The sequence below is a fragment of the Sciurus vulgaris genome (assembly GCF_902686455.1).
Source record: "Sciurus vulgaris genome assembly, chromosome: 8".
Lineage (NCBI taxonomy): Eukaryota > Metazoa > Chordata > Mammalia > Rodentia > Sciuridae > Sciurus > Sciurus vulgaris.
The window spans coordinates 134,353,570-134,381,276 of NC_136468.1; the positions used below are offsets into that span (position 1 = coordinate 134,353,570).

Below are 27,707 nucleotides of genomic sequence, written 5' to 3' on the forward strand. Positions count from 1 at the left end.
GGATGGAACTCTGGCTACAACCATGGAAAATATGGGCCCATGCATGGATAAGGACCAGACGCACAACACCCCCCAACCCCAGTGAGATTGCTGATAGGATTGTGTGCTCCCACCAGAAGGAAAGTAAAAAACAATATTTAAGTATTTTAAGCCAGGGGGAACAAAGAGGGTTTTTTTCCATACTTGGAGCTAATGCCCTTTCCTTCCTCAGTTTGAAAAGGAGCAATCAATTTCTTAACACCATCAGCAATTCAATTTTCTGAATCCACAGGTAAGAAATTCTAGGCCACTCCCACTAGTACCTTCAGGCCTCCACCCTTCCCCTGTTTCCCAACCCCTAAGATAGCAAGCGGAAGGGTCAGGCAGGCAAAGAGTAGGACAGGCACACAATACCTTTCTTGGTCGTGGTGAAGTATTTTGAGTCAGTCATTTTGGTCCCTTATCTGTGGCCACACTCTGTAAGACAGAAAAGAGGGGTGATTCGGAGTGTGTCCCATTCCATTTTTAGTCAGAGAGCGCAGGGGGAGGAGGAAGAAGGGAAGGATCCAGCACACATGTGGCAGGGGACAATGGCGGCTGATTCTCTCTCTTTAGCAGTAGCAGGGACTGAATCCAGTGCATGCTAAGCACATGTGCTCTACCACATCCCCAGACCTTTTTAGTTTATTTTGAGACAAGGTCTTAATAAGTTGCCCAGGCTAGCCTTGGACTTGTGATTCCCCTGCCTCAACCTCCTGAGTCACTGGGATCACAGGTGTGCACCATGCCCAGTTAGCTACTTATCTCTTTATGGGGCAAATGAACTGTTAGACCATGGCTAATCAAATTTTGGAGGGTAATTCTAAGGAGTCTATCACTATTAATGTGTTTGTAGTTGTACAAGGACAGAATGTCTTCATTTTATTTGTTTTATTTTTATGTGATGCTAAGGATCAAACCCAGTGCCTCACACATACTTTGCAAATGCTCTGCCACTGAGCTAGAGCCCCAGCCCATAATGTGCTTATCTTCTGACCCAGCAATTCTACTTCCAGGAATCCCTCCCACAAAGTATCAGCTAGTAAGGATATCTGGGTTTTACTGCTTCCCTATCCATAACAATGCAGCACTGGAAATAACTTAAATGCCCATCAGTGGGAATAGCTGGGAACTCTGGAAGAGTTCACAGGTTAAAAAGCAATGTGTTAGTTACAGCAGTCCCTTCATGATACTCGTCATCCCCATCACAGTTCTTTTTTTTAACTGGGGATTGAGCCCAGGGGCACTCAACCACGAGCCACATGCCCAGCCCTTTTTTGTATTTTATTTAGAGGCAGGGTCTCGCTGAGTTGCTTAGCTTCCCACTGTTGCTGAGGCTGGTTTGAACTTGTGATTCTCCTGCCTCAGCCTCCCAAGCTGCTGGGATGCCAGGCATGCGCCACCGTGCCTGGTTCTTTCTTCTTCTTTTTTCATTAGAGCATTATAGTCATACAAAGTAGTTGGGTTCATTCTGACAAAATCATACATGCATGGAATTTGATTCTGGTTCATGATTCCCCTTTTCCCTCCTGTCTTCCTTCTCCTCCCGTATTCTCCCTCCACTACTGGACTTCCTCTCACTCATCTATTTATTTCTATTTGATTGGTTCTTTTTACTTACACAGGTTCAATTCCCTGTGGTGGATTTATATATGCACATGATTCTTACAGAATTCATTCTGCACCGCCTTCCTTTCCCAGCCCTCTATTCTGCCTCTCCATCTCCTATATTACCGATCTTCCCTTTATCTTTAATGATAACCTACTCTTCCCTCCCCCCTTTCCTTTATTTTACTTTAGCTTCCACATATGAGAGAAACATTCAACTTTTGAGTTTCTGAGTTGGCTTATTTCACTTAGCATGAGTGAAATTCCATTCCAGTGGAATACCATTTCCATCCATTTACCGGCAAATGCTGTAATTGCTTTCTTTTTCACGGCTGAGCAGAACTCCATTGTGTGTATATGCATGTATCACAGTTTCTTAATCTATTCATCTATTGACAGACACCAGCGTTGATTCCATAATTTAGCTATTGTGAATTGTGCTGCTATAAACACTGAGGTGGCTGTATCACTATAATCTGTTGACTTTAGATCTTCCAGGAAAATACCAAGGGGTAGGATAGCCCAGCACAGTTCTAAATGCCGCATACAAGTTAACTCATCCAAGCTTCCTCGTGGGATACTACCATTACCCTATATATGAAAATAAACTTGGGAAAGGCCAAGTTTAAGAAGATAGGGAGGAGCTGGCACATTGGCACACACCTGTAATTCCAGCAGCTGAAGAGACAGGAGGATTGAAAGTTCAAAGTCAGTCAGAGCAACTTAATGAGGCCCTAAGCAACTGAGACCCTATCTCAAAATATAAAATAAAAAGGGCTTGGGATGTGGATCAGTGGTTAAGCACCCGTGGGTAACCGAAATGCTTTCCCCCGACCACTCTGAATAAAGAAGCTAGGGCGGATTTTTCTCTCCACAACTTTCCCCAAACTTCAAATCAGTAACACGTATTATTCATCTCTGGAAAGGGGTAGAATCAATAGCATTCTCCAAGTTTTCTTAAAGAATCTCTCAGGACATCTCTCAATGCAAAACTGACAATGCAAAGTACTTGTTATAAGGCAACAGGACAAATCAAGTACCAAAGCTTCCTCATTCACTCAAGTATTTATTAAGCATCTACTATATACCCGAATATTTCCTTTTTTTCTTTCTTTCACGGCTGGGGATTGAACCCAGGGCCTTGTGCAAGGTAGGCAAGCACACTCCCAGGCTTCTTGGCAAATAAATGAAAGATAAAAAAAAGCTTCCCAGGAGCCAAGTCACTCTGAGTACACCACAGAGGCTTCTGGGATTGATCTGAGATTAAGAAGTGACCATTTTAAAAAACAAAACAGTGATTGCCCTATTTGGGGGGGGGGGGGTGATCACTTACTGAGTCCCTATTAAAAGCCAGGGGTTTACAGACATTAACTCATTTAATCCTACTAATAGGGTAATGGCTTTTAACACCACTTCACAAATGAGGAATGAGGCTCTGGGATTCGTGTGAATTTGCTCAAGTCACATAGCTACATGGCTAGGCTTGAAGACTATCCCTGGCCTACTTGAGCTCAGTGCCTTGTCTCATCAATGAAGGAATTCTGCTTTGCTCATCTGAGAGGGAGGGCAGGGCCTTGACAGTGACTAAGGACTCAGTACAAAAAAATCCATGAAACTTCCAATGGTAACCTTCCAATCCACCTGATGCTGCTGTTGTTGTATAGAAAAGCACAAAACCCAACAAACATTTAATGGAGAAAACTCACTTTACTTTGTGCCCTCTGTTGCCTTTATGGAAGGGACTCAAATATGTAACCCACAAACATTTCCTTTCTATTCATTATTATGCAGGGGCAACATGAAAGGTAACGGTGTGCTGGATGTGAGGGATAACGGATCATTTCATAGCTTTCAAGCCAAAGCAGCTGCTCTCCAGCCTGTATTTTTCCAGGCTCAGCTTGTACTTTCAGTAGAATGGCAATGGAGATGTTCTCCAGCTGAGAATTTGTTTCAGCAATCAATGGGAAACAAGTTTGGACTGTCTCAGGGTTGCCTTAAATCCTCTGTGGACACCTTTAGAATACCAGGATAAAGGATTTACTGACAAAATGGTATAAAGAAAAAAGACACAATTCTACTCTCCTCTTGCTTTGCATAGTTGAAAGGGGATGATGTCCCTTTTCTATGGGAGCTGCAGGAAAGAGCAGAAGAGTCTGTCACACCAGATGATGCAAGTCCCCCAGTGGGGCCTCTACCTTGCTGGTCTTCACAGTATGAGCCAGGGCTGTAGATGGATCCACAGAGGACCCACATGGGCCTGCCTTGCAGCACCATCCACTGTCCCCTTTGTGCCTGGCCCAGGCCTCCACATAAGGCAAGTGTTGAATTGATAGTTGTTGAAAGAAGGGGCCATTGGAAATCCCAGGGAAGCTCAGTAACAGAGCTCCTCGACAGCTGTTATGTAACGCTTAGTATTTGTTTCCAAGAAGAATTTACATTAAACAACTCCCTACCTGCACATATAATAAAGCTGTTTTATCAGAAAAACCTCATTAACCTCCAGAAAGAACTCTAAGAGTTCTGAGAAAGAGCAATGGGTTTTCCGCTATACAATAATGGGCTGCAGTCACAGATCTCAGAGTATAAGTCACAGATTTGAGACAATAAGTGGCAAAAGTGTCTAAAACAAGGGAGAGCTCTGTTCCTCAAGGTTGAATCAAGACTAAGAAGAGGGATATTGAGGAGAAGAGGGATAATTGAGGGCAAAGAGACACAGAAAGTAACAAACATATAAACCACTCTAGTGTGAAGTCTAGAAGGAAGTAAAAGTGAACAAAACAAAAACTCTTAGATGTCAAATGCTCAGGCATTTGTTCTCCAACAGAGGAGAATGTCAGGGGCTTTCCCTCATCTGCAACACAACATCTGGGGCAGACTGGTGTTGATACAACTGATCAGGAGGAAGAAGTAGTTTAAGAGTTTCTCTTTCTTTCTTTTTAAATTTGAGACAGGCTCTCACTAAATTGATCAGGCTGGCCTTGACTTGTGATCCTCCTGCTTCAAACGCTTGAACAGCTGGAAATACAGGTGTGCATTACCTCTCTGCGTTATGGGCTATGCTTTTCCTTTTAATGATTTAAATATAGGCAAAAACCTTCTAGGATGCTAATGGACGTAATCCCAGTCGCTTGGGAGGCAGAGGCAGGAGGATTGCCAAGTTGAAGACCAGCCTGGACAACTTAGGGAGACCTTGACTCTAAATAAATAAATAAATAAATAAATAAGGCTGGGGATGTGGCTCAGTGGTAGGACACCCTTGGATTTAATCCCCAGTATTGCAAAAGGAAAAAAAAAAAAGTAGAATGCAGGCATGGTGGCAAGCAACTGTAGTGCAACTACTTAGGAGGAGTCTGAGGTGGGAGGGTTCAGGAAAAACCTCTATGTTGGTGAGGTTATTCTGATAAAACAGCTTCATATATGTCATGAGTTTAGGTGAGGTCAGCCCAGGCATCAGAGTGAGACCCTGTTTTAAAAAAATAATTTTAAAAAAGTGCTGACAGCCCTGCAGTTGAGTTTTTGGTGACACTCTTCCTTTTATAGGTGTTAAGCAACTAACTAATCACAAACTTGAGCTGCTCTCTAGTGTGCTGGTGCAGGCTGATGCTTATTTCTACAGTATCTATTTTGCAGATTCCTCTGCAGAGGGCCCCGCGGGACTGATGCTGAAATGGTATCCCTCTGAAGTTGATCATACACAGGAAATTAGAGGAGGAAGGGAAAGCAAAAATGCTTCAGAAAGCCACCCCAAGGCACGGATTAAAAAAAAAAAAAAAAAACAACACAAAACACCTCACTTAGAGCTCACCCACAGCTTGGTGATTTACTGAGGAGGGCTGTCTCCTCATGTCCTTTCTCTATTACAAGCTTCCTCACATTGGTCCTCTTAGATGCCTGCATAAAGGAGATTTTGCATTCTCTCTGCAGGAATGGAAAAACCCCTATGGTTCAGTCCTGAGGAGCTGGGACTTGCAGATACCATGGGAAAGATACGCTTTTACTGGCACTGCTGAGCTGTCGCCACGGAGGCCAAGGGAGCTAAGATCTAGCTCTTTTTTATAATCCCCCATGCTCTGCTCAGTACTGAGAATTGAACCCAGGGGTCCTTCACCAGTGAGCTACATTCCCAGTTCTTTTTAAATTTTGAGGCAGACTTTTGCTAGGTTGGCAAGGCTGACCTTGAACTTGCAATCCCTCTCTGCCTTGGTCTCCCAAGTAGCTGGGCATACAGGTACTGTGTCACCATGCCCCACATTCTTTGACAAATCTGATCAGGAGTACAGGCTACATTTGAAAGCAGTGGCCAGTGTGGGCAGAAAAAAGCTTAGGGTTTGGATTCTGTCTTTGGAAGTAGCAGGGAACATTTAAAAAAGCAGTAATTCAAGGGAATGTTTGGCTAGAAACTGCTTTGGGCAGTATGATGAGTCACTTGTGCTAAGAGGACAGCATTCTGGGATGGGATCCCCCTTAATTTTAGCATTTACAAGCCAAAGAATACCTCAAAGGAAGAGCAAAGTCAAAATTTAAAAAGGGGCACTCCTTGAACAACTGGTTTTGCCCTTGAGGAGCCATGGCTGCTGTCCCTACCTCAAGCCTACCTTCCCACACTCACAGATTATGACTTTGAAACCACAACTCCTTTTTAAAATAGGGAGGTGGCCAGGCATGATGGCACACGCCTATAATCCCAGTTACTTGGGAAGCTAAGGCAGAAGGATCATGAGTTCGAGGCCAGCCTCGGCAACTCAGTGAGACCTTGTCTCAAAATACAAAATAAAAAGAGCTGGGGATGTAGCTCAGTGGTAAAACACCCAGGGGTTCAAGCCCCAGCACCAAAAAATAAAAAATTTAAAATGAAAAAAATAAAATGGAGAAATCACCACCTGTTTTTCTGTTATTTCACATAATTCTTCTGACAGAGGATAAAGTGAGAATGAAAGCTCACTGACAAGAATAAATGTAAATAAGGGCTGGGGTATAATTCAGCAGCGGAGTATGTGCTTGTCACAGGTAAAAACCTAGGTTTGATTCCCAGTACCAAATAAAAAGAATAAATGTGAACACCATAAATGTCATGGAATTTCATTTGTATGAAGTTCTAGAATAAGCAGAAGAGGCAAAACTAAGCTACGGTGATGGAAGTCAGATCAGTGGACGGTGATCTGGAAGGGTGCCCAAAAGCCCTCCGGAGGGAATGGAAACCATCCCCAACCTGATGCAGACACTGGTCACACCCAAGAGTGGAGCACTACACTTGGTGTGGCTCATATAAACATTAAAAAAATAACAAAGTAAAATCCAATGTTCCAATGTTAGGAAAGGAAAAGGGAGAATGGAACACTGTATAATCTAGAGAAAATAAAACCTTTTCTGAGAGTGGCATAAAGATCCATAAACTCAATTACATGAAAACAGGGTTTTCGTGGATGGCCAAGAACATAACGAAAATATAAAAGACAAATGACAAACATGCATACAAAAATTTGCATCACATCGCAAAGTCTATTTTGCTTAATATATGAAAAGCAACTACAAATAGGAGAATAGTAAAGGATGTAGGCAGTTCACAGAAAATGAAATATAATGGTTCACACTCACAGTAAGAGAATCAGAAATTACAATGGAATATCATCTATTAGCTGCTGGACTGATAAAGACCCAAAAGTCTGATAACACCCCATGTTGGTGTGGATGTGGGGAAAAAGGCATCCCCATTTTGATGCCAGTGAGAAATCAAAGTGCTACAATTCACGAAGCAATTTGGCAACAGCTATCAAAACTGCAAATGTGGGATGGGGCTGTGGCTCAGTGGTAGAGCGCTTTGGCCAAGGCACTGGGTTCAATTCTCAGCACCACATAAAAACAAATAAAACAGAGGTATTGTGGCCATCTCTGATTGAACAAATTATAAAAAAAACCTGAGAATATATGTACCCTTTGATCCAGCAGTTTTGATTCTAGGACTTTCTATGTAAAAAAAACTATGCAGACACAAAATTATTTATGTAGAATCCTTTGTAATAGTAAAATACTGTGAACACCTTACATGTCCATCAATACAACTGGGCAACTGAAAGAAAACTATGCAACTATGAAAAAGAACTAGGCAGCTGTAAATGCATTTTTTTATGCATCACTCTCCAAGATAATAAAAGAAAAAAGCAAAATGCAAAACTAATGTACTAAGCTACCATTTCCATTTTTAAAATGTCTTTATATATATATAAATGTCTTTACATTTTATATATATATATATATATATTAGTTGTAGGTGGATGCAATACCTTTATTTTATTTATATGTGGTGCTGAGAATCGAACCCAGGTCCTCACGCATGCTAGGTGAGTACTCTACCCGAGCTACAACCCCAGCCCAAAATATGAATATTAATGAAACATAAATACTGAATGTTTACAAATGCTGAACTATTCTTAAGAGCACAAACAAGACAAGTTAATAGTGGCTTCCTTCAGTAAGAAAGCTGGGTGACTGACTTTCATCATTCACATTTTGGTAACTTGAAAATTTTGTCCTGTGTACATGTAGTACCTGTTTTAAACATAAAGCAGTTTAGGAAAATAGTACATCTATCCAAAACACTCTTCCTGTGTACACTTTTGTATCCGTTTAAGTTCTGCTGCCTCTGAGGAGCATCTTCTGCATCCAAAGGGCCTGAGGCCTCTCAACATTAGAATCAATTATGCCCCAGACTTCTCCACTGCCCTCCACATGCCTCCAATGTGGGGTCTGTCCTGTTTAATGTTGTCAACCCAGTATGTGGCACTATGCCTGGCACAGAAGCTCACCAAATGTTTACTGACACAATGAACGAAAAGATGGGTTCTGGAGAAGCTAAAAACCAAGGGCCCATAACAGATCAAGACGAGACTTCTGTGACAAGTGCCAGATAGTGAGACCAGGACAGACCTGGAACATATGGCTTTGCAGTTAACTTTCAACAAAAATAGCAAGGTTGATCCAATGCCAAGATGACTGCCAGGAAGTCTGGCTTTGCTACCAAGAGCTGTGAGACCCTGAGCAAATTCCCCCATCTCTGGGCCTTACTTTTTCCAACTGTCAAATGAAAATTCAACCAGATCAATGACTTTTCAAGTCCATCCCCACTCTTGTCTAGAACAGAGAGAAGTGTAACTACTCTGGCTGAAGTACAGCTGGTGAGCCTAGAGCCTGGGCTCATTCCACTATGTCCACACCTTCCCTCCTCATCAGGAGTCCTTCACACAGCCCATGGTTCCATGGCACAAGTTTGAAAACAAGTTCACTAAATGACAGAAAGAAATCTTCCTACATTTCACATGCTGCAAGTCTCTACTCATTGAGGAAACTCATTTCCCCACCAATGGGTGTTCTTTCCTGGTATTAAACAAGAGGAAGTGGAGCACGATCATTCTAAGAACATGACAGAAGATATTTCCAATGGGACAAAAGAGAACAAGTTCAGCATGCAGCCAGACCAGTAAATCTTTTTTTTTTTTTTTTTTTTTTGGTACGAGGGGTTGAACCCAGGGATGCTCAACCACTGAGCCACATCCCTGGCCCATTTTACTTTTCATTCTGAGGCAGGGTCTCACTGAGTTGCTTAGGGCCTCGCTAAGTTACTGAGCCACATCCCTGGCCCATTTTACTTTTAATTCTGAGGCAGGGTCTCACTGAGTTGCTCAGGGCCCTGCTAAGTTACTGAGCCTGGCTCTCAACTTAGATCTTGCCTCAGCCTCTCAAGACACTGGGATTGCAGGTGTGCACCACTGCACCTGGCAGGGCCAGTAAATCTTACTGGGTCTTTGGTAGGAAGGAAAACAGTAACAAGCCAAGTAGGAAAGTGTTCTGATTCCCCTCAAGGCCAAACAATGGCTTACTCTGTGCCATGCCCTGATCGTGTACCTGCCCATGGAGCTTTGAGTTTGACAGGGATGAGTCTGCTCACTCCTCCTCACATGTCTGACGGTTTCTTTTATTTTTTTCTCAAAGGTACTGATTCCTGTCAGAGCAGTCCACGCCCTACAAGCAGATAAGCAGTGTGAGGCTGGCCATGCTCACACCGGTAGGGCACACCATCAGCACTCAGTGAATCAATCAGACAGCCCACTGGTGCTGTGAGATCAGCCACAGCAGCAGCCTTAGGAAAAGAGAGAAGAGACAATTAGACAAGGCCGATCTAGCTGCCATAACCCATCTCGGAATGCAAGGATATTCAGGCCGGGATCTGTGAAGGTCTGTGTTGGTGGCTTCCATAGTTAAATCCTTCCCTGGTGAACACCTGTTAAGAAATCTGCTCCAAGGAGCACGGAGTTTAACAGCACTCAAGACTAAGTTAGGAAAAGGTGAATAAAAGGGACTTGAGTGGTGTTACCATTTTTTCTCCACCTGGAACAGGAAAGTCACATTTTGATCATCTCTGTCTCAAGGACAGAGAAATATTCATCTCACAAATAGTCCCCTACTCTGTGCCATGTGAGTTTGACAGAGATGAAAAGTCTACTCAACACCTGCCACCCGGCAGTATCCTTTTATTTTTTTATTTTTTATGGTACTGGGGGTTGAACTCAGGGGTACTTAACCACTAAACCACAACCCCAGCTCTATTTTTGTATTTTATTTAGAGAGTTGCTTAGCACCTCCCTGTCGCTGAGGCTGGCTTTGAACTCTCGATCTTCCTGTCTCAGCCTCCTGAGCCACTGGGATTACTGGTGTGCACCACTGTGCCCAGCTGTATCCTTTTATTTTATTTATTTATTTTTTGCAGTGCTAAGGATGGAACCCAGGGTCTAACACATGCTAGGCAAGTGTTCTACCACTGAGCTACAGCCCTAGCCCAACAGTCTCTTAAAAAGGAAAAGGGTCCTAAGTAAGTACTCTAAAGTTTACTTTACAGACAGGGAAATGGGTAAGGGCAACTTGAAGATTAAAAGATGATTCAGCAGTAGAGAAACTAGATTTCAGACTTTCTCTGAGACCATGTGGTCACCAAAATCAGAGGCTCTTTCAAGTCAGTTCAGTAACTATGAAAAGATAAGCTCTGTGTTCTTTAGGCTCAGCATGAAAGTCAGAACAAATGTGGCAGTGGTAGCAGTAATGGCAAATGTGCAGGTGCACCATGGGCCAGACGCTATGTAAAGAGCTCTAGATTTAGTTCACACAAAAATCTGTGAAAAAGGTTTCAATAACATCACAGGTTCACAGATGAGGAAACTGAAACCCCAAGAGATCAATCCCCCCCCCCCCTTTTTGAGTCACAGCTAGAAGTGTAGTGCCAACACTTTCCACCACTGTCCCAGGATGTGATCATGTGTCCTACTCCATCCAGTGAGATGACAACTCCTCTCCAAATGAAGCCCTGGCAAGAAATACACACGCTTCAAGCTACAGGGTACATGAAATGGACTGCCACATATCCCTAGAGTCCCTTAGATGTTGAACCGAAGGTTATTTTAAGGCCAGCCCATCTACCTTGGACAACAGGAACATCAAGTTTGGTAACATGACTAGCAAAAGCCTATTGAGAAGAGCTTGCCAAGTTATGGATCTCCTGGGATTCAGATGAAAACTGATTAATCAAAATCAATCAATTGCTAGTGCTGAGGCCCACTAGCAATTAAAGGTCTCAAAATGAAAAGGAACCAAGGCAGACAAATGCCACATGTAAGCAAAGGTTCTTATCTCAGCATTGAGTCTCTAAAACCTCTTCTAGAATTACCTGATTCTAGAATTAGTTGCCAGTTATCAACTAATCTGCAAGCAGTGATGTGTGGAAAGGTCTGCTGCCAAGAAAAAGGAAAGTTCCTCTGCATTTGGAAAAAAATTAGTGAGCTCATCTTCTGAACAATACTTAAACAAGACGAGGAGAAAGAGGACAAAAACTATAGAACTAGGTTTGTGATCTGTTTCTCCCACTTATACCCCAGGAACACTTTCCCGAGAGTTGTCCATTTTCATGGCTGTCCATCAGCAAGTATAATATGGAACGCCACCTGCTGCAAACCTGGGACTGTGCCCCACCCAGGAAGAAGAATGCAGTAAATAAGGGACAGTCTTTTCCCATGGGGCTTTTACAGATTCAGAGGCCAGGGAAGGGACTGCAGAGGAATAACAGAGTGATTCTGCCCTCCAGATAACTAGCACCAAAGCTCAGAGGAGAAGCGTTCTGCTCAGGTGGAGTATCTCAGAAAGTTCTCTTTTATGAAGAAGGGCTTGGCTGAACATGGAAAGACAGGCTGGATTTAGAAAGAGAGGAACTGGGGTGACAGAGAAGACCCACCAGATCATAGCACAACAAGGGAGGGAAATGAGAACAGCAAAGTCATTGCCAGTCTGGCTGGGAGCAGGCTCTGTGCTGAGTAATTTACAGCCTCTGTCTCATTGCATTCTAAGGATCATTCACTTAAAAGTAAGGGATTAGGGACATGGAGAGGAGTGGCACATCCAAGGTCCAAACCTGTGTGTTCAGAGACTTCCTGCCTGGTTGAAGGAAAGACTTGGAAGGGGGAAAGGAGCAGATGAGGTTAGGGAAGAAAGGATGAGATTCAAGGGTGTGTTGGACCCTGCCAGCAGAAGATGCAGAGGTGTTGTCAAATGACAAGTCTCCCACTGATATGCTTTTGACAACACTAATCATCCCCTCCTTCCTGAAACATTTTCTACCTTTAAATCCCAGGAAGTCATACTCTTTGCTTTCCCTCTTACCACAAGGTCCTTTCCTTCTCAGTGTCCTTTGCCCCTTCCTCCTCTTCCTCTTTTTAAACAGGGTTCAGGCCTAGTAACTCTTCTCTTCTCCATCTACACTATTTCACCTCTTTGGTGAGCTCATCCCGCATCAGAGCTTAAGTGTCATCCCCATGTGGACAACTCACCCTTTAGACTCCCTGGTCCAGCCTCTCCCTGAGTGCCAGCTTCCTACACACAAACCATCTAACTGACTTCTCTATGTAATGTCTATATGACTAGCAGGCAGGTAAACTGACCATGATATAAACTGACCCCCAGCTTCCTTCCTTCCCCCAACAAGTTCATCTCACAGTCTTCATCATCCAGTTACTGCTAACAGGTTCTCAGGCTAAAAATCTCAGTTCCTTTTGACAACATTCTGTCTCTTATACCTCACATCTCTTCTATCAGCAAGTCCTCCATGAAGTGGCTTCTCACTAGCTCCATCACTACAACTTGGTCCCAGGTCAACCATCACCTCCCACTGAGATTGCTACCAATGCTGTATCCACCGGTCCTGACAACCCAGAATGATTCTCTTAGTCTAAGACAGTGACACCCCTCTGCTCCAGTCCTAACAGATCCCTATCTTACTCAGAACAAAAGCCCAAATCCCTACCATGGCTGGACAAACTGCTTCCCCAACCCCCACCACTTCCTCTTTGAATTCTTCTCTCCATCATTTCCTCAGCTCCAGCCACATGAGCCTTTGTGCTGATCCTTGAACACAATAGGCATGTTTCCACTGCAGGGTCTTTGCATATGCTGTTCACTTTATCAGGAAGGCTCTTTTCCCAGGTAGACTATGGCTCAGATCCTTAACTCTTTTAACTCTTGGTTCAGGTATCACCATCTCACTGAGGCCTTCTCTGATCACTTTATTTAAAATTGTATACCCCTCCAACCAATCCTCATTACTTCCCAGTCCTCTTTCCTCCTTTATTTCCGCCCCCCTTCAGAGTACCTATCACCTACATCCTATAAAATGTACTTAGTATTTTTCTCCCTGGAAAATACAAATTCCATGAAAGCAAGCATTTTATCTGTTTTGTTCATTACTGTTTTTCTACCTATCATTTGTATACCAGGCAAAGAACAAGTGTTCAATAAATATTTTAATGACTAGTATTCAATTCTCTTCTTGGGGAAATTTCATGTTCTATAAACCAACCTCAGCTGAACTGGGTCTGCCAGGATCAGAGGTATCGCCACTCTGGCTGTCAAACTATTTTGACCATATTGAAATTGAAAATGCATATTTTACAGTCAATAAATGGAAAGTAAGTGTATAAGTGATAAGAGAGAGAAGGGCAAAGGGTAGAAGAGCAGATGGCAACATCTAAAAATGGGAGAAATGTTCAGGCCACTTCCTTCAGTGAAGCCAGGTTGCTGTCACTTGCTCCCATAAGCTTCTACAGGCTCAGAGAGTGAGCAGACTGTGGAAGGCAGTGTGCTCTGACACAGCCTCTCCTCCCCCCATATCCCTCCAGGCCCACAGGCCTTCTGTGTTCCTTTAAGTGCCACATTCTCACTACCTCTGCACTTGCTGATCCTCCTGCCTGGATTATCCTTTCCTGCCCTAGCATGGCTGCACAAACAGCCTTCACATCTCAGCTAAGATGACCTCACTTCAAAGACACCTTCCTTGCATTTGCTGTAAGAAGGTATTTCTCTGCCCAGCCTCCAGGATTCTTATACATTTTTCGCACATTAACTAAGTGCTTGCCACGTACAAGAAGCTGTTGTACATACTGGGGATGCCAGTAGTGACGGAAACTAAAATCCTTCCCTTCATAGGTTTATTTACATCCTAATGGAGAACAGAGACTATAAGCAAGATAAATAAAGGAAATATGTAGTATCTCAGAGAGTGGCAAGTACAGTGATGGGAAGGAAGATAAGAAGCATGGAGTGAAGGCTGAAATTTAACTAGGGTGGCCACAGAAGGCCTCCTTGAGAAGGTGACCAATGACATTATGGTGGCTGGGGAGCCTTCCAGGCAAAATAGATAGCTAGAGGGTTGGGGATGTAACTCAGTGACAGAGCACTTGTCTAGCATATGAGATGCCGGGTTTGATCCCTAGCATTGCAACAAAAGGAAGAAAACAGAAAATGCCAAGGTAAAGGAGTATGCTTGCCATGTCTGAGACATATATGAGGGCAGCAGTGGATTATGAGATCAGAGAATACAGGGGCCTGAGATCTGACTGACATTTTAACAGGCTCTGGCTGCTATGCCTTTTTGTTTTCTCTCATGGCTTATCAGTTTTCCTAATCACTGCATTTCCCCCACTATTTCTACTCCCTCCCCACCCCCGCCAATGAAAAAGCAAACTGATGGCAGAAGCCACGTCTGGTTTGATGACCTATTGGCACAGTCCAGTACCAGACACTAGCAGGTCTCAAAAAACATTGAATGAATGAATGAGCATTGAACTTATGAAGTCTCTGTTCTCAGTGTCTCAACACCCAACAACTAATCTTTCAAGATTAAAGAATGAAGATGACAGAAGCAGACCCAACAGCTGGTTATTCTCAAACTGTCATTCCACCCTCAATGTGCTTAAGATCCTAAAAGCAATGAGGTGTGGCTTAAGAGAGCCTGCCACTCAAATCTACTTTTCTAATCTACTATAGAACTCTGCTGTTGAACTGCTAAAATAAAACACTGAAGGCTTAGTTTAAAGCTTTTGAGAACTGTCTTCCAAATCTACCATTTTGTAGCTTAGTGTTCACTGGGAAGATAGATGGGGATCAATGACTAAGGCATCCTGGTTGATGATGAACTCTGGAACTTCTGGAGTCAACCAGTGACACTTACCTTATTTAGAAGGGGCCTCTCAACTTAGAGACCCTCCTGGTAGAGGTCAAGCCCAAGGTAAAGACAAGAAGATCACGATGCTTTAGAGTCTAGAACCACAGACAAGTCCCTGAGCTCCACAGAAAATCTAACGGGCTAAAATAAGTCAACACATACAAAGTCCTTATAGTGCCCAGCACACTAAGGGGGCTGGACAAATGTTAGTCACTGTTACTACTACAGAGGGGGAGTGTTTACTATTTCCCTAGGGACCTGAGGAACTCCAGTGGCTGGTGGTGGCAATGATAGTTCGAGCCTAGTTAATACCACTACTAGTCAAATTTTTCCCTATTGCCTTAGGATGATATGATGATGGACAGGACATCACCTCAAAAGTGCTTTGAATTCCACAGAAGTCAAGAAACTCTAACAAGTCAATGTAATATTCAGTCACTAAACATTTGTGGTGCACTGACTCTGGGCCAGACAGGTGCTAGAGACACAACACAGTTCAGTTCAGACAAGCTTTTGTGAAGGATCGTGAGTACTTTTTTCTAAAAAGACATCCAAGTGAACAGACACTCACATCCACAGTGTCACACACTGTGATCACAGGACATCCCGACGGGGTATCTAACACAGACCTGCAGGGTGGAGGTAATGATCAGAAGGGCAGCACCAAGTAGTGCTCCAGTAACAAAGGTTTGGTGCGGGCAGCAGGAAATGGTGTTCAAACAGAGAAGGAAGAGCACGAAGCAAAGGCAGAAAGGTATAAAGTATGTATATGTGGCAAGCAGCTTGAAGTATGGAGTAGGAGGGCTGAGTAGGGAAAACCAAGTGAGAGTAAAAGCCCAAAAGATCAAGGATGCCAAGCTAAGGAATATGAGTGAGTTTTAGCCTGAGGACAATGAGGAACCACTGATGGATTTTCAAGAGGATTTTTTTTTTTATTCCCCAACTGCTCAGGGGATATCTTCTCTCTGGGGTATTTACTCTTCTCTGTGAGAAGGGATAAAGAACAAAAAATCTCTTCTGGTTTGTGATAATAAAAATACCTGTCCACAAAAAAAGAAAGACCTTCAAGGAATAGATGACCCTCAATCTTCAGAAACAGAATAAAGGGCAGTGGCACACACCTATAATCCAGCAGTTGCAGGAGGACTGCAAGTTCAAAGCCAACCTCTGCAATTTTGCAAGGCTCTAAGCAACTTAGGGAGACCCTATCTGAAAATAATTTTTTTTTTTTTTTAAAAAGGGCTGGAGATGTGGTTCAGTGCCCCTGGGTTCAATCCCTGTTTAAAAAAAAAAAAAAAAAGAAAAGAAAAAGAAATAGAGCAGAGCAGAAAACCATATACAAGCCATGCTTGTTTACTGTCAGCACATCATGCTCTGATGCCATATTTGAAGGTTTTCTGGGAAGTAAGCAGTTTAGACATCCAAGTTTTGAGGGTGGCTAGAGAAAGATCAAAGTCCAGGGTCAGACTCTGAAGGACCAACAAACTGAACTTGTTCTGAAATACTTTTAGGAAGTGAAAGAAGGGTGAGAGAAGTCCTAAGTACATAAAGGTCCGTTTGCAGAAGGAAGCAACACCCCACAAGTCAGGGTTGCCAGTCTTCCTCAGACACAGGCCCTGGCAAGCATCAACTGGCTTAGGGTCAAAACACCCACCACTGTAACAGACTCTGCACAATTTCCTCTTCTAACAACTCTAGAATGTGGGTTGGGGAGGGGCAGGGTAGTCGGTATTATTTTGGACCTGAAGTAACGGACACAGCCCAAATAAATTGTCCAGGTTGCACTATCAGGAAGCTGCTGAGCTGGGGCTAATTGATAAGGAGTCAAGAATGCTATTTCCATTATACCTCTGAGCCCTTCAAGCTACTCAGGGTGAAGCTTCTGGTTGACTCACACTCAACAGATGATCTCTGCCTATGCAACCTTTGAGGTATCTGATTATTTAAGAAATAGTGAAGCCCCTCATGATGGTTTCTAAGAGGTCAAAGGAGCCTGGTGGGCTAAAGCCAGGACAGGGAGCCAGATGCTCTGAGCTCTGCTCATGTTCCTACCATCTGTGACAAGTTGCTTTATCTCAAATCCTCTCCTGGAGGGATGAGGATAAGGTAACAGTATTAAGTTTCTGTGAATTCAATTGAACTAGAACAGATCATAGTTAAAAAAAAAAAAAGTAACGATAGTAATATTTCTATCACAGTTTTCTTCAGAAGCATGCAGAAACCTTCTTGGATTCATTAAGGCTTAAAGCACCCAGGAGTATGTAGGAGGGTGGTAGGTTTTCACCCTGTGGTCAGGGAAACTGAGTCAGAACTGGAACAAATGAATGTCTGCAAAGGAGTGAGGCTGCAACTCACAGAACCTAGACCCCTGGCCATCAAACCATCTTATCTTCCAGCCAAGATATATATTCATCCCAGGCAAGATGGCACAGGCCTGAGCATTTTTCAGGGAGGCAGATTCTTCCCTTGGATACAATAGGTACATTCTTCTAGAACCTAGGGGTTATATGGTTCCTCTCTCTTTACCGAGAAAGTAATGCAGCTCAACCACTCTCAAGAGAGGTGTGTATGTAAGCTGCATGGATAGTCTTTTTCATGTCTCACAGTTCCTAACAGTCACAGAAATTTTAAGCTCTTGTCCTGAAAGATAAATCACTTAAGCCACAGTCTGCAGGACTGTTGCGCCCTAAGGAAAGTGAATTAAATGCCTTTTATGATGATCAGACAAGAAGCAATAAGGTTACATCTTGACACAGATCCAAATAATGTACCAGCAGCTTATAATACAAAACAGCTCCTACACCCAAACTCTACTTTGGCTTCTCCTTTGTCTCTGCACTTTGCTGGTCCCTGAAAACCCAGGTAAGAAAGCCATTCTTCTGCCTCTTCTATCTGATTGACTTTACATGTGTGATTTGACTTCTGTGCCTGTGTGTCCTGGTGCATAAAATGGGGAAGGTATCAAGAGCTACTCTACGAGGGCTGCTGAGGTTTAAATGTGGCATTATAAGTAAAGCACAGCGCATCACTCATAGAGGAAGCTGAATAGCCAAGAGCTGGCAATCCTGTAAGTGTTTTGTAGCATTATTACAGGTGTCCCCATTCCGTCAACTCGTCCCTAAGGATTCAAAGGACAGACCAAGCTTTAGCCTATCAAGGCGTGGAAGGCATAGTGCCATTTCTTGGCCCGCCCTCCACTCCTCTTTTGGAAACTTGGCAAAGAGATAAGCCCCCGTACGAGAAGGTCTTAGGATAGCCTTGGGAGTGAGGGCAAAGGGGGAAACCAGATCCGGAAGTTTTCTCTCCGGCCAGGGGCAGGTTCCACGGGGCCTAAGTCTAGGAATCTCTCAGGGCGGGCGCTCTATGAAAGGCTGCGGACCTGGGGCGAGCCGGGTGCTGTCCGGCAGTGAAGTAGGCGCGAATGAATGAACCCCAAGTCCTTCCTCCTGATCGCGGCTGGGGACGCCGCTCGCGCCCCTCTAGCATGGCGTCCTCTCCGTGACCTCTGACCCCTGCAACCCCCTCACCTCGGACCCCCCGACTCGCCGCCCCACTTCTTTCCGGGTCTCGTCTGTTTCCTCACCCGCAGGTCCAAACGGCTCCCGGCGCCACGACTCGATTCGGTTCGGCAGCAAAATGTCCGCGGCCTCCTCCTCACCCTAACCCGGTGCGTCTGTGCAGCCAGCCGCTCCGAGCCCCGCGGCTGTCACCTGCCGGGCGGAAGTGAGCGGCCCGCGCGCGGGCACTTCCGGTGGACGCACGGCCTGGGGGCGGGATCAAGGGTACAACCCGGGCAGGGGTGGTGCCCGTGGGCGGGGCAAAGGTGGGCGGGGTCAGAAGGCGCCAGACCCACAGCCATTAAGCTCTCTGCAGCCCCTCTGCTTCGCTGTTGTCCCCTGCAGCACGCTAAAAAAACCAGCTAGTCGCTAAGTAATTAGCGTGCTGGAACCAGAAAAGGTGGGGACTTTGAGATTCGTCCCTTTGCTACGTTATAGGCGGGGAAACGGAGGCCCTGAGAAGAGTAGGATTTACCCAATGGGAGAATCAAAACTAAATGTAAATTGTCAAACGCAAGACTGAAGCTTCTCTGCTAGTCTGAAGCTGGACTGCTTCAGGGCAGCCTTTCGAGAATTCAGAGTCCTAGGGGAAAACATCGGACCCCCCAAGAAACTTTTATCCAATGAGATCTTAATAAAATGTCATTTCCTTTTGCCAGGACCTCAATTGCTATAGCCACTTTTCCCAATTCTATTAATTTTCTCTTCTAAATAATTTCTGTTCATCTCCTTTAAAACATTATATAATCTCTACTCTTTAAAGGTGCTTTATTGGACAAATAATATTTGCATTGTAGAGAAATGGAAATATACTGGAAACCAAAAGAAAACAAAGCCTGCTGCGTAATCCCAGCAGCTCGGGAGGCTGAGGCAGGAGGAGCACGAGTTTAACGCCAACCTCAGCAAAAGCGAGGTGCTGAGCAACTCAGTGAGGTCCTGTCTCTAAATAAAATACAAAATAGGGCTGGGGATGTGGCTCACTGGTGGAGGGCCCCTGAGTTCAATCCCCGGTACCCCGCCCCCCCAAAAAAAGGAAAGAAAGAAAACAAGCCGGTTATGGTGGCGCAATCCTGTAATTCCAGCAATTCGGGAGGCTGAGGCAAGATGATCACAAGTTCAAAGCCAGCCTCAGCAATTTAGCGAGACCCTGTCGCAAAATAAGAAATGAAAAGGGCTGAGGATGTGATTCAGTGTTTAAGCGCCCCTGGGTTCAATCCCCGGTACACCACCCACCCCCAATCATGGGCAATCACATTGTCCTGAAACAATCACTTTTAATATTTTGGTAAATGTCTTCCTAGACTTGATATATCATCTGAAATTTAAAAAAAATTTTTTTTAGTTGTAGATGAACACAATACCTTTGTTTTATTTATTTTTATGTGCTGCTGAGGATGAAACCCAGTGCCTCCACGTGCTAGGTAAGCGTTCTACCGCTGAGCCACAACCCCAGCCCCATCATCTGGCATTTTAAATCACCAAGATATTGGTCAGACTTCCTCAAAACAGTAAATACGTCTCTACCTGGTGCTTTCCAATACTTTCATAGTACTCTAATGTATGGCTGGTATTGTGATTTTCTCAATCACCTAAAATTGTACACTTAGGTTGTTATCAATTTTAATATTATAAAAACTTTTTTAAAAAATTTTTTAGATGTTGATGGACCTTTATGAAGGAATTCTTTTTCTTTTTCTTTTTCTTTTTTTTTTTTTTTTTTTGCGGTGCTGGGGATCAAACCCAGGGCCTTGTGCTTGCAAGGCAAGCACTCTGCCCACTGAGATATCTCCCTTTGATGGGCCTTTATTTTATTCATTTATTTATATGTGTTGCTGAGAATCAAACCCAGTGCTTCACACATGCCAGGCAAGTGCAGGCCATATAGTCTAGCTTGTAGAGTGCCTGTCTCCCATGCTGGAGGCCTGGGTTCAAGTCCCTAGCACTGTGGCATTGCAGAAATAACACATGCCAGGCAAGCGTTCTACCACTGAGCTACAACCTCAGCCCCTTATAAAAACATTTTGATAAATAAGCTCTTGCACAGTCATAGACTTATAGCAAATTATAAAAAATAGCACAAAACAGAGTCCCCTATACATACTCTTCACTCAACTTCCTTCCACGGTGAAACCATATATATATGTGTGTGTGTGTGTGTTATGACATTAAGCCCAGGAAACTGGCATTAGTAAAATATCATGATCTTAACTACAGACGTTATTCTGTTTTTAAATCCTTTTTTGAAGTAAGGAGAGAAGAAAAAAAAATTTTTTTTTTGATGCAATAATAGAAATTTATTTTTCCACAGTCATGGAGGCTGGAAATCTAAGATCAAGGCCAGTCTGGTTTCTTTTGAAGCCTGTCTCCTTGACTTACGGATGACCACCCTTTTGCTGTATCCTCACGTGGTCTTTCCTCTGTGTACCTAGAATAATCTTATATCTGCATGTCATCTCACATATATCTGGAGGAAACTGTTCTAATGATAAATGTTGGCAAGTGCTGTCAGTCTTATTAGAAAACAAAATTGGGAATGTGACATAGAAAAAGAATAATTATCCAACAAAATTTACACACCTAAAGGTACCAAAAAGGAGAGCTTATGTGCAAGTGGCAGGACAGTAGCAGTAGAAGCAGAGCTTTAAGATTTCCAAGGAAACCAAGGTCACTGGGCCCAGCTGCTCAGGAAGGACTTCCTGGGGAAGGTAGCATTTGTTCTGGGTCTTACTGAATGAGTACAAAGTTTCACAGGCTGAGATGGCAGGAAAGGGCAAACCAGAGAGGAGAGTACAGAGGCAGGAAGACTTCACAGGGCCTTCATGCAAAGGAACCAGGCATCTGAGTCCTTCAGACAGCTTGGGAAATTGGGGCTGGGGATTTGTCTCAGTGGTAGAGCGCTTGCCTGGCATGCATGAGGTCCTGGGTTCCAACTCCAGCATGGTAAAAAAAGAAAGAAAGAACAAAAAAAAGCCTGGGAAATCACAAGCCCCCTACTCCTCACCAGGGCCTGGGCTAAGTGCTGGGTAATCAGATGGTTGAGGGCAAAGGTTCTGCTGTTGCTGAACTTACAGTTTGGGGACAGTGACAGAGTAGCAAACCCAAGTTTCTTCCAAAGAACTCTGTCTTGGGCTGGGGTTGTAGCTCAGTGGTAGAGCGCTTGCCTAGCATGCGTGAGGCACTGAGTTCGATTCTCAGCACCACATACAAATAAATTCCAAAAATAAAATAAAGGTCCATCAACAACTTAAAAAAAAGAAGTCCCTCTCTTTGACTTGTAGATGGCTACACTTGCAGAAGTGAGATTGGTGCTGTGATAGGGGACATGCTGGGGTTTTGGGAATCCAGAGCAAGAACAGAAGCTCCCTAGGGTTAGAGGGACCAGGGGAAGCCTGGACAAGTGGGGGGTGGCATTTAATCCAGAACTTTAGAACAATGACTATTTACGTAGCCCCTGTGTTGTGCCAGGTGGTATGCAGGTCTCATTTGCTCTCTCCACTAGCCCCACAAGGCAGGGGCTGTTTGAACTCCATTTTATCTGGGGGATGGGAGGGGACGCGACTCTGACACTTAGGTCAAATAGCATGTGAGTGACAGAACTGAAGTCTTGGTCCCAGAGCCCCAGCACTCATTAGTCCCAATAATTTCATCTAAAATACATTTTTGGGGCTGGGGTCGTGGCTCAGTGGTAGAGTGCTTGCCTAGCATGCATGAGGCACGGGGTTCAATTCTCAGCACCACATATAAATACCTAAATAAAATCAAGGTTCATTTACAACAACAAAAAATAAAATAAAATAAAATACATTTTCACTCCTATCTGAGCCAGCCATATTGGGGATACAACAAAGAATGACACAATCCCTCCTTGGGGCTCACTGCAGAGTGTGAAAGGAAGACCAATAATGGGACAAATTATAACCGAGGGATCAGCAGTACCAGGGATGCACAGGAAACTTGGATACCAGACCCAGCGTGGGAAAGGCACTGGGTTTGATCCTCAGCCCCACCTAAAAATACATAAATAAATAAAAATATTGTGTCCACCTACAACTAAATAGTATTTTAAAAATAAATAAATAAAAGGTAACCAAGGGGAGCAAATGAGGTAAGGTTTTTAATTTGGTCCATACAGAGAAGAGAATGCCTCAGAGCCCAGCATGTAATTTTGGGGATTGGGTTTGCATGGCTCAGTGGTAGAGCACGTGCCTGGCATGTGTGAGGGCCTGGGTTTGAGCCTCAGCACCACATATAAATAAATAAGATAAAGGTCCATTGGCAACTAAAAATTTATTTAAAAAAAGAAAAAGACTACAGCAAATATATTTTTTTAAAAAGACACTCATTTCCAGACATCAGGACCTTGAGTTTTTCTCTGTTGCTCGGTCTCTGCTCTACCTTATGGAGTGGTACTTTAACCTTCAACTTCAATAAATCTGTTCTTTGCCTGTTACTTCTATGTATTTTGTTCAGCTCTTTGTTTGGGACACCAAGAATCTGGACTCCAACTGGACACCCCAATAATAACACTGTTACCATGAGGCACCACACTAGCCTCTTCTATAGATTGATTCACTGAACTCTTCCAGTAATTCAGCTTCCCTGACTGTCCCCAAGTAGAGATGAAAGGACTGGGGATGTAGCTGAGTGGGCAAGCACTTACCTAGCATGAGTGTTGTCCTGGGTTTGATCCCTAGTACCGCCCCCTCCAAAAAAAAAAATGTATAGAACTAAACATAGATTAAAAAACAGGTTGGTGGGCAGAACTAATTTTTCCTCTACTTTCCCACAGGTCTGGATCTTTCCTCCCACAGTTCAACCTGGAAGGAGAGCTAAAATTATAATACTAATAAGAGGAGGCACAGGTCAATGCCTTCGGCTGCTTAATCATAGCTTGCAGAGGTGGGGGACAGAAGCTGACCCATTGCCTGAGCAAGTCACTCTCATTGTCTAATGCTGACAACTGGGCTGGGGATGTAGCTCAGAGGTACAGTGCTTTCCTGGCAGGTGCAAGGTAAGGGTCTAATTTCTAAAACCAAACAGAGAAAAACTGCTGATATTGTTAGGGTCCCATTCCGACTAATCCCCGGAGAGTCAAAGTGAACACACGGTAATGCAAATCACACAACGAGGTTTTATTAAAGCAAGCTCGAGCCTGGACTGCAACCAGCCCCTCAGACCCATACAATGGCTGGGGGGAGGGAGCGGCCCCGAGGGGCGAGAAAGCCCTCTATTTAAGAGATTTCCAAGCATTCACACACAAGGACCTGTACGTTATTGGTTAACATTTGAACAGCTAAACATTAGTCCTCCTCTGGTTGGGTCCTGCCAATCTATTTGATTCTCATTGGGTCCCACCAGAACTGAACGGTCCTAGAGGAAGAAGGGAGGAGGGAAGGGGTGAACTATGCAGGAGATGAGTTGGGGGTAGGCCCCCCTGTCCTTGATAGATAAGGTTTCTAGGCAGCTGCACATTCCTCAGACAAATATCTCTTAACAACCTCAATAAGCACGGGGGCCCAGCAGTCCTGTTTGTGCTGTATTGGCTCTTGAGGGTGCAGTCGCAACTGCCGGCATCCTGGTGATTAAGACAGTTAGCTGCACAGATATCACCCTGTTCTCAACAATATCTACAGCTGGAGCAGCCATACCTGTGGCATTTGAGCCTGCCTGGCTCTCTGGGACCCCAGGCGTAGGGACACGCCTCTCTCTAGCATGAATGAAGCAGAACCAGCAATAATCAAATCTACCTGGAAAGAGAAAACCAACTTCCCCCTGCAAATACATCCTTCCTAAAAATAACATCACCCTCTAGTTGGAGGGAGAAGTTTTTTGAACTTTTCTGAGTCCTACTCATTTTGTCTTATATTTTTAAATTTCGGTTAATTATTGATGGATCTTTATTTTGTTTATATATATGCAGTGCTGAGAATTGAACCCAGCACCCCACACATGCTAGGCAAGTGATCTGCCACTGAGCTACAAACTCAGCCCTCATTTTGTCTTATTGAGTTAATTCTTTAGGCTTCAGGTTCTCCTCCCTAGGTACTCTGCCAATACCATGGGCCAAGCACCATTATATGCTCTCAACATCCATTTCTTTTCTTGGTACTGGGGATTGAACTCAGGGGCACTTGACCACTGAGCCACATCCCCAGCCCCGTTTTGTATTTTACTTAGAGACAGGTCTCACTGAGTTGCTTAGCACCATGTGGTTATTGAGGTTGGCTTTGAACTTGTGACCCTCCTGCCTCAGCCTCCAGAGCCTCTGGGATTACAGGCGTGTGCCACCACACCCAGCCATTTCTTCATTTAATTCTCACCACACTCAAGAGGAGGATGCTATAAGAACCCCATTTTACAAGAACCCCATTTTACAGATGAGGACGTTGAGGCCCTGAGAAGCTGCAGTACTTTCCCAACTTCACATAATGGCAATGGGGTCCTAGCTGAGAGTCAAGATCAGGACAGATGACTGCAGGGTCTATGCTTTTCCTTTCTTTCCACCCTTACCTGCCTCATGAGGTTTCATGCAATCAGAAGAAGGTTGGGGGTTCTTACTGGCATGTGGAATGACCTATAACTGTGACTGATGCTATGTGACCTACATCAAATTCTTTCTTTCTGACACTCAGAATCTCAGAGCATGTCCTTCCCGTCCTCCCATTACAATGGGTATATAAGTATTTAGTCAATGGTATATCCAATGGATCCCTCATCTGTGGATTCAGTCAACCACGGATCAAAAACATTTGGAGGGCTGGGTTTGTGGCTCAGTGGCAGAGTGCTTGCCTAGCATGTGTGAGGCACTGGGTTCGATTCTCAGCACCACACAGAGACAAAATAAAGGCCTATTGACAACTAAAAAATATTTTTAAAAAATTTGGAAAAACGAAAGTAGGTTATGATGCTGCTACTTTGGAGGCTGAGAAAGGAGAATCACTTGAGCCCACAAGTTTGAGACCAGCCTCGGGAACATGGCAAGAGCTCCTCTTTAAAACACTGAAAAGAGGCGGGGCATGATAGTGCACACCTGTAATCTCAGCAGCATGGGAGACTGAGGCAGGAGTATTTACTGTTTTGAACTGGTAAGTTCAAAACCAGCCTCAACAATATAGCAAGGCCCTCAGCGACTTAGCAAGACCCTGTCTCAAAATTAAAAAATAAAAAGGGCTGGAGAGGTGACTCAGTTGATTAAGCGACCCTGAGTTCAATCCCTGGCATCAATCAATCAATCAATCAATAAAGGGCTGGGAATGTGACTTGGTGATTGAATGCCCCTGGGTTCAATCCCTAGTACAAAAAAATTTGCATCTGTACTGAACACATACAGACTTTTTTCATTATCATTATTCCCTCAATAATAGAGCATAACAACTACTTTGTACTCGATATAAGTCATCTAGAGATGATTTATAGAATACAGGAGGATGTATGTAGATTCTATGCAAACACCACTCTAATTTATATAAGGGTCTTGAGTATCCATGGATTTTTTTGGTATCCACAGGACTCCTATAACATCAGGGGTCCTGGAAGCAATCCCCGACGTGTACCAAGAGATGACTGTCCTATTGGACAAATTAAACAGTATTCTTTCCCTCTGTGACCACTAGAGGGACCACGGGTGCCGTTAACTGCCACCCTTCCCTTCATAAGTAATCAATGCCCAGGACCTGCAACTTGTCCTTCCATATCCCAAATTTCTAGACTCTTCTTCCTTCATGGTTACTAATCCTCTATCCCAGTTTCTGTTTATTTGGTGTTTTTGTTGTTTTTATCCCTCAAATCTCTAGAAGTTGCCACAGATCCTTTATGGAAGGAGGTAGGAGGTGACTTTGTTCATAGCCTCACTAATGCCAGCCCTCTGCCTGCTGAGGGGCCTCCATACGCTTCTCACTCAAGCCAAGATGGGGACAAACTCCAGGGCAGAGGGTCCTGGAGGCTGTTGCAGACCCCCTCAGTTGCTCCCATCCCTCGCTCCATGCTTCCAGTGATCTCTGTACATCAACCCTGGCTTTCTCAGGAGCAAAATTCTGCTCAGCCCCTCTTGACTATTGAAATTTGCCTCTGGAAGGGCTTTGCTCTCTCAGGTGACCTGGGTTCAACAATCCTCAGCTGGCGAAATCACATAGGCCAGGTTTAGCTGGACACAGTGGTGCACACCCTGGGTACTTAGGAGGCTGAGGCAGGAGGATGGCAAGTTTGAGGCCAGCCTAGGTAAAAAAAGAAAGAAAGAAAGAAAGAAAGAAAGAAAGAAAGAAAGAAAGAAAGAAAGAAAGAAAGAAAGAAAGAAAGAAAGAAAGAAAGAAAGAAAGAAAAGACTGGGAATCAAGCTCAGGCTCAGTGGTAGAGCACTTGTCTAACATGTATGACACTCTGGGTTCAATCCCCAGCACTGCAAAAAAAAAAAGAGACCTCAGGCTCTGAACCTCATTGAGGTTCCAATCCCTCAAATCCCCAGTTGTGGGACCTTAGTTTCCAACCTAGAAAAGAGAAAATTGTGCCTTATTGAAAACTTGTTAACAGATTAAATTGTAGAATTTAAGGATAGTGCCTGACACCTTAAGGTTTCTCCTTAAATGGGGGCTACTGTTTGCATTAATATTAGTTCAGCTGAGCCACTTCCTGGGCATGTGTCCATAAGCACATGACTTAGCCTCTTTGAGTCTCAGCTTCTCCATCTGGAAAATGGGACCAAAACCCTATTGATATCAAGAGAAACTAGATATTTTCTAGTTAGGTATTTTTTTTAGGGTAACACCTAGTCTAAATACCAAACAGTAGTGATTGTAATTATTAAAGGCCACAAACTACAGTACAAAGGAAATGTCAATAAATTCCAATATAGTAGAGATCATTTGTAGATCTTTTGTAGATCTTGTCAAATATTGGGATTGAACCCCGGACCTTGTTCTACTAGGCAAGCACTCGACCACTGAGCTACATTCCCCTGTACATCATTCTTTGATCACAATCTAAATAATTAGAAA

The 27,707-nt window shown here is 43.9% G+C and overlaps 1 protein-coding gene across 5 annotated transcripts in view; it reads right to left on the reverse strand.

The window, feature by feature from the left end:
• The window catches only part of AP1B1 (adaptor related protein complex 1 subunit beta 1), a 53,102-nt gene extending 34,200 nt beyond the window's left edge, over window positions 1-18,902 (reverse strand). For 3 of the 5 annotated variants that reach the window (XM_079151306.1, XM_079151307.1, XM_079151304.1), the window contains exons 1-2: window positions 18,744-18,902; window positions 394-456 (exon numbers count right to left, since the gene is read on the reverse strand). In XM_079151306.1, the coding sequence (XP_079007432.1) occupies window positions 394-430 (37 nt within the window). In that variant the 5' untranslated portion in view covers window positions 431-456; window positions 18,744-18,902. Of the gene's footprint in view, window positions 1-393; window positions 457-18,687 lie in introns of all 5 variants that reach the window. The other 2 variants (XM_079151308.1, XM_079151305.1) reach the window with 2 other exon arrangements.
• Between the last annotated feature and the right edge of the window lie 8,805 nt (window positions 18,903-27,707).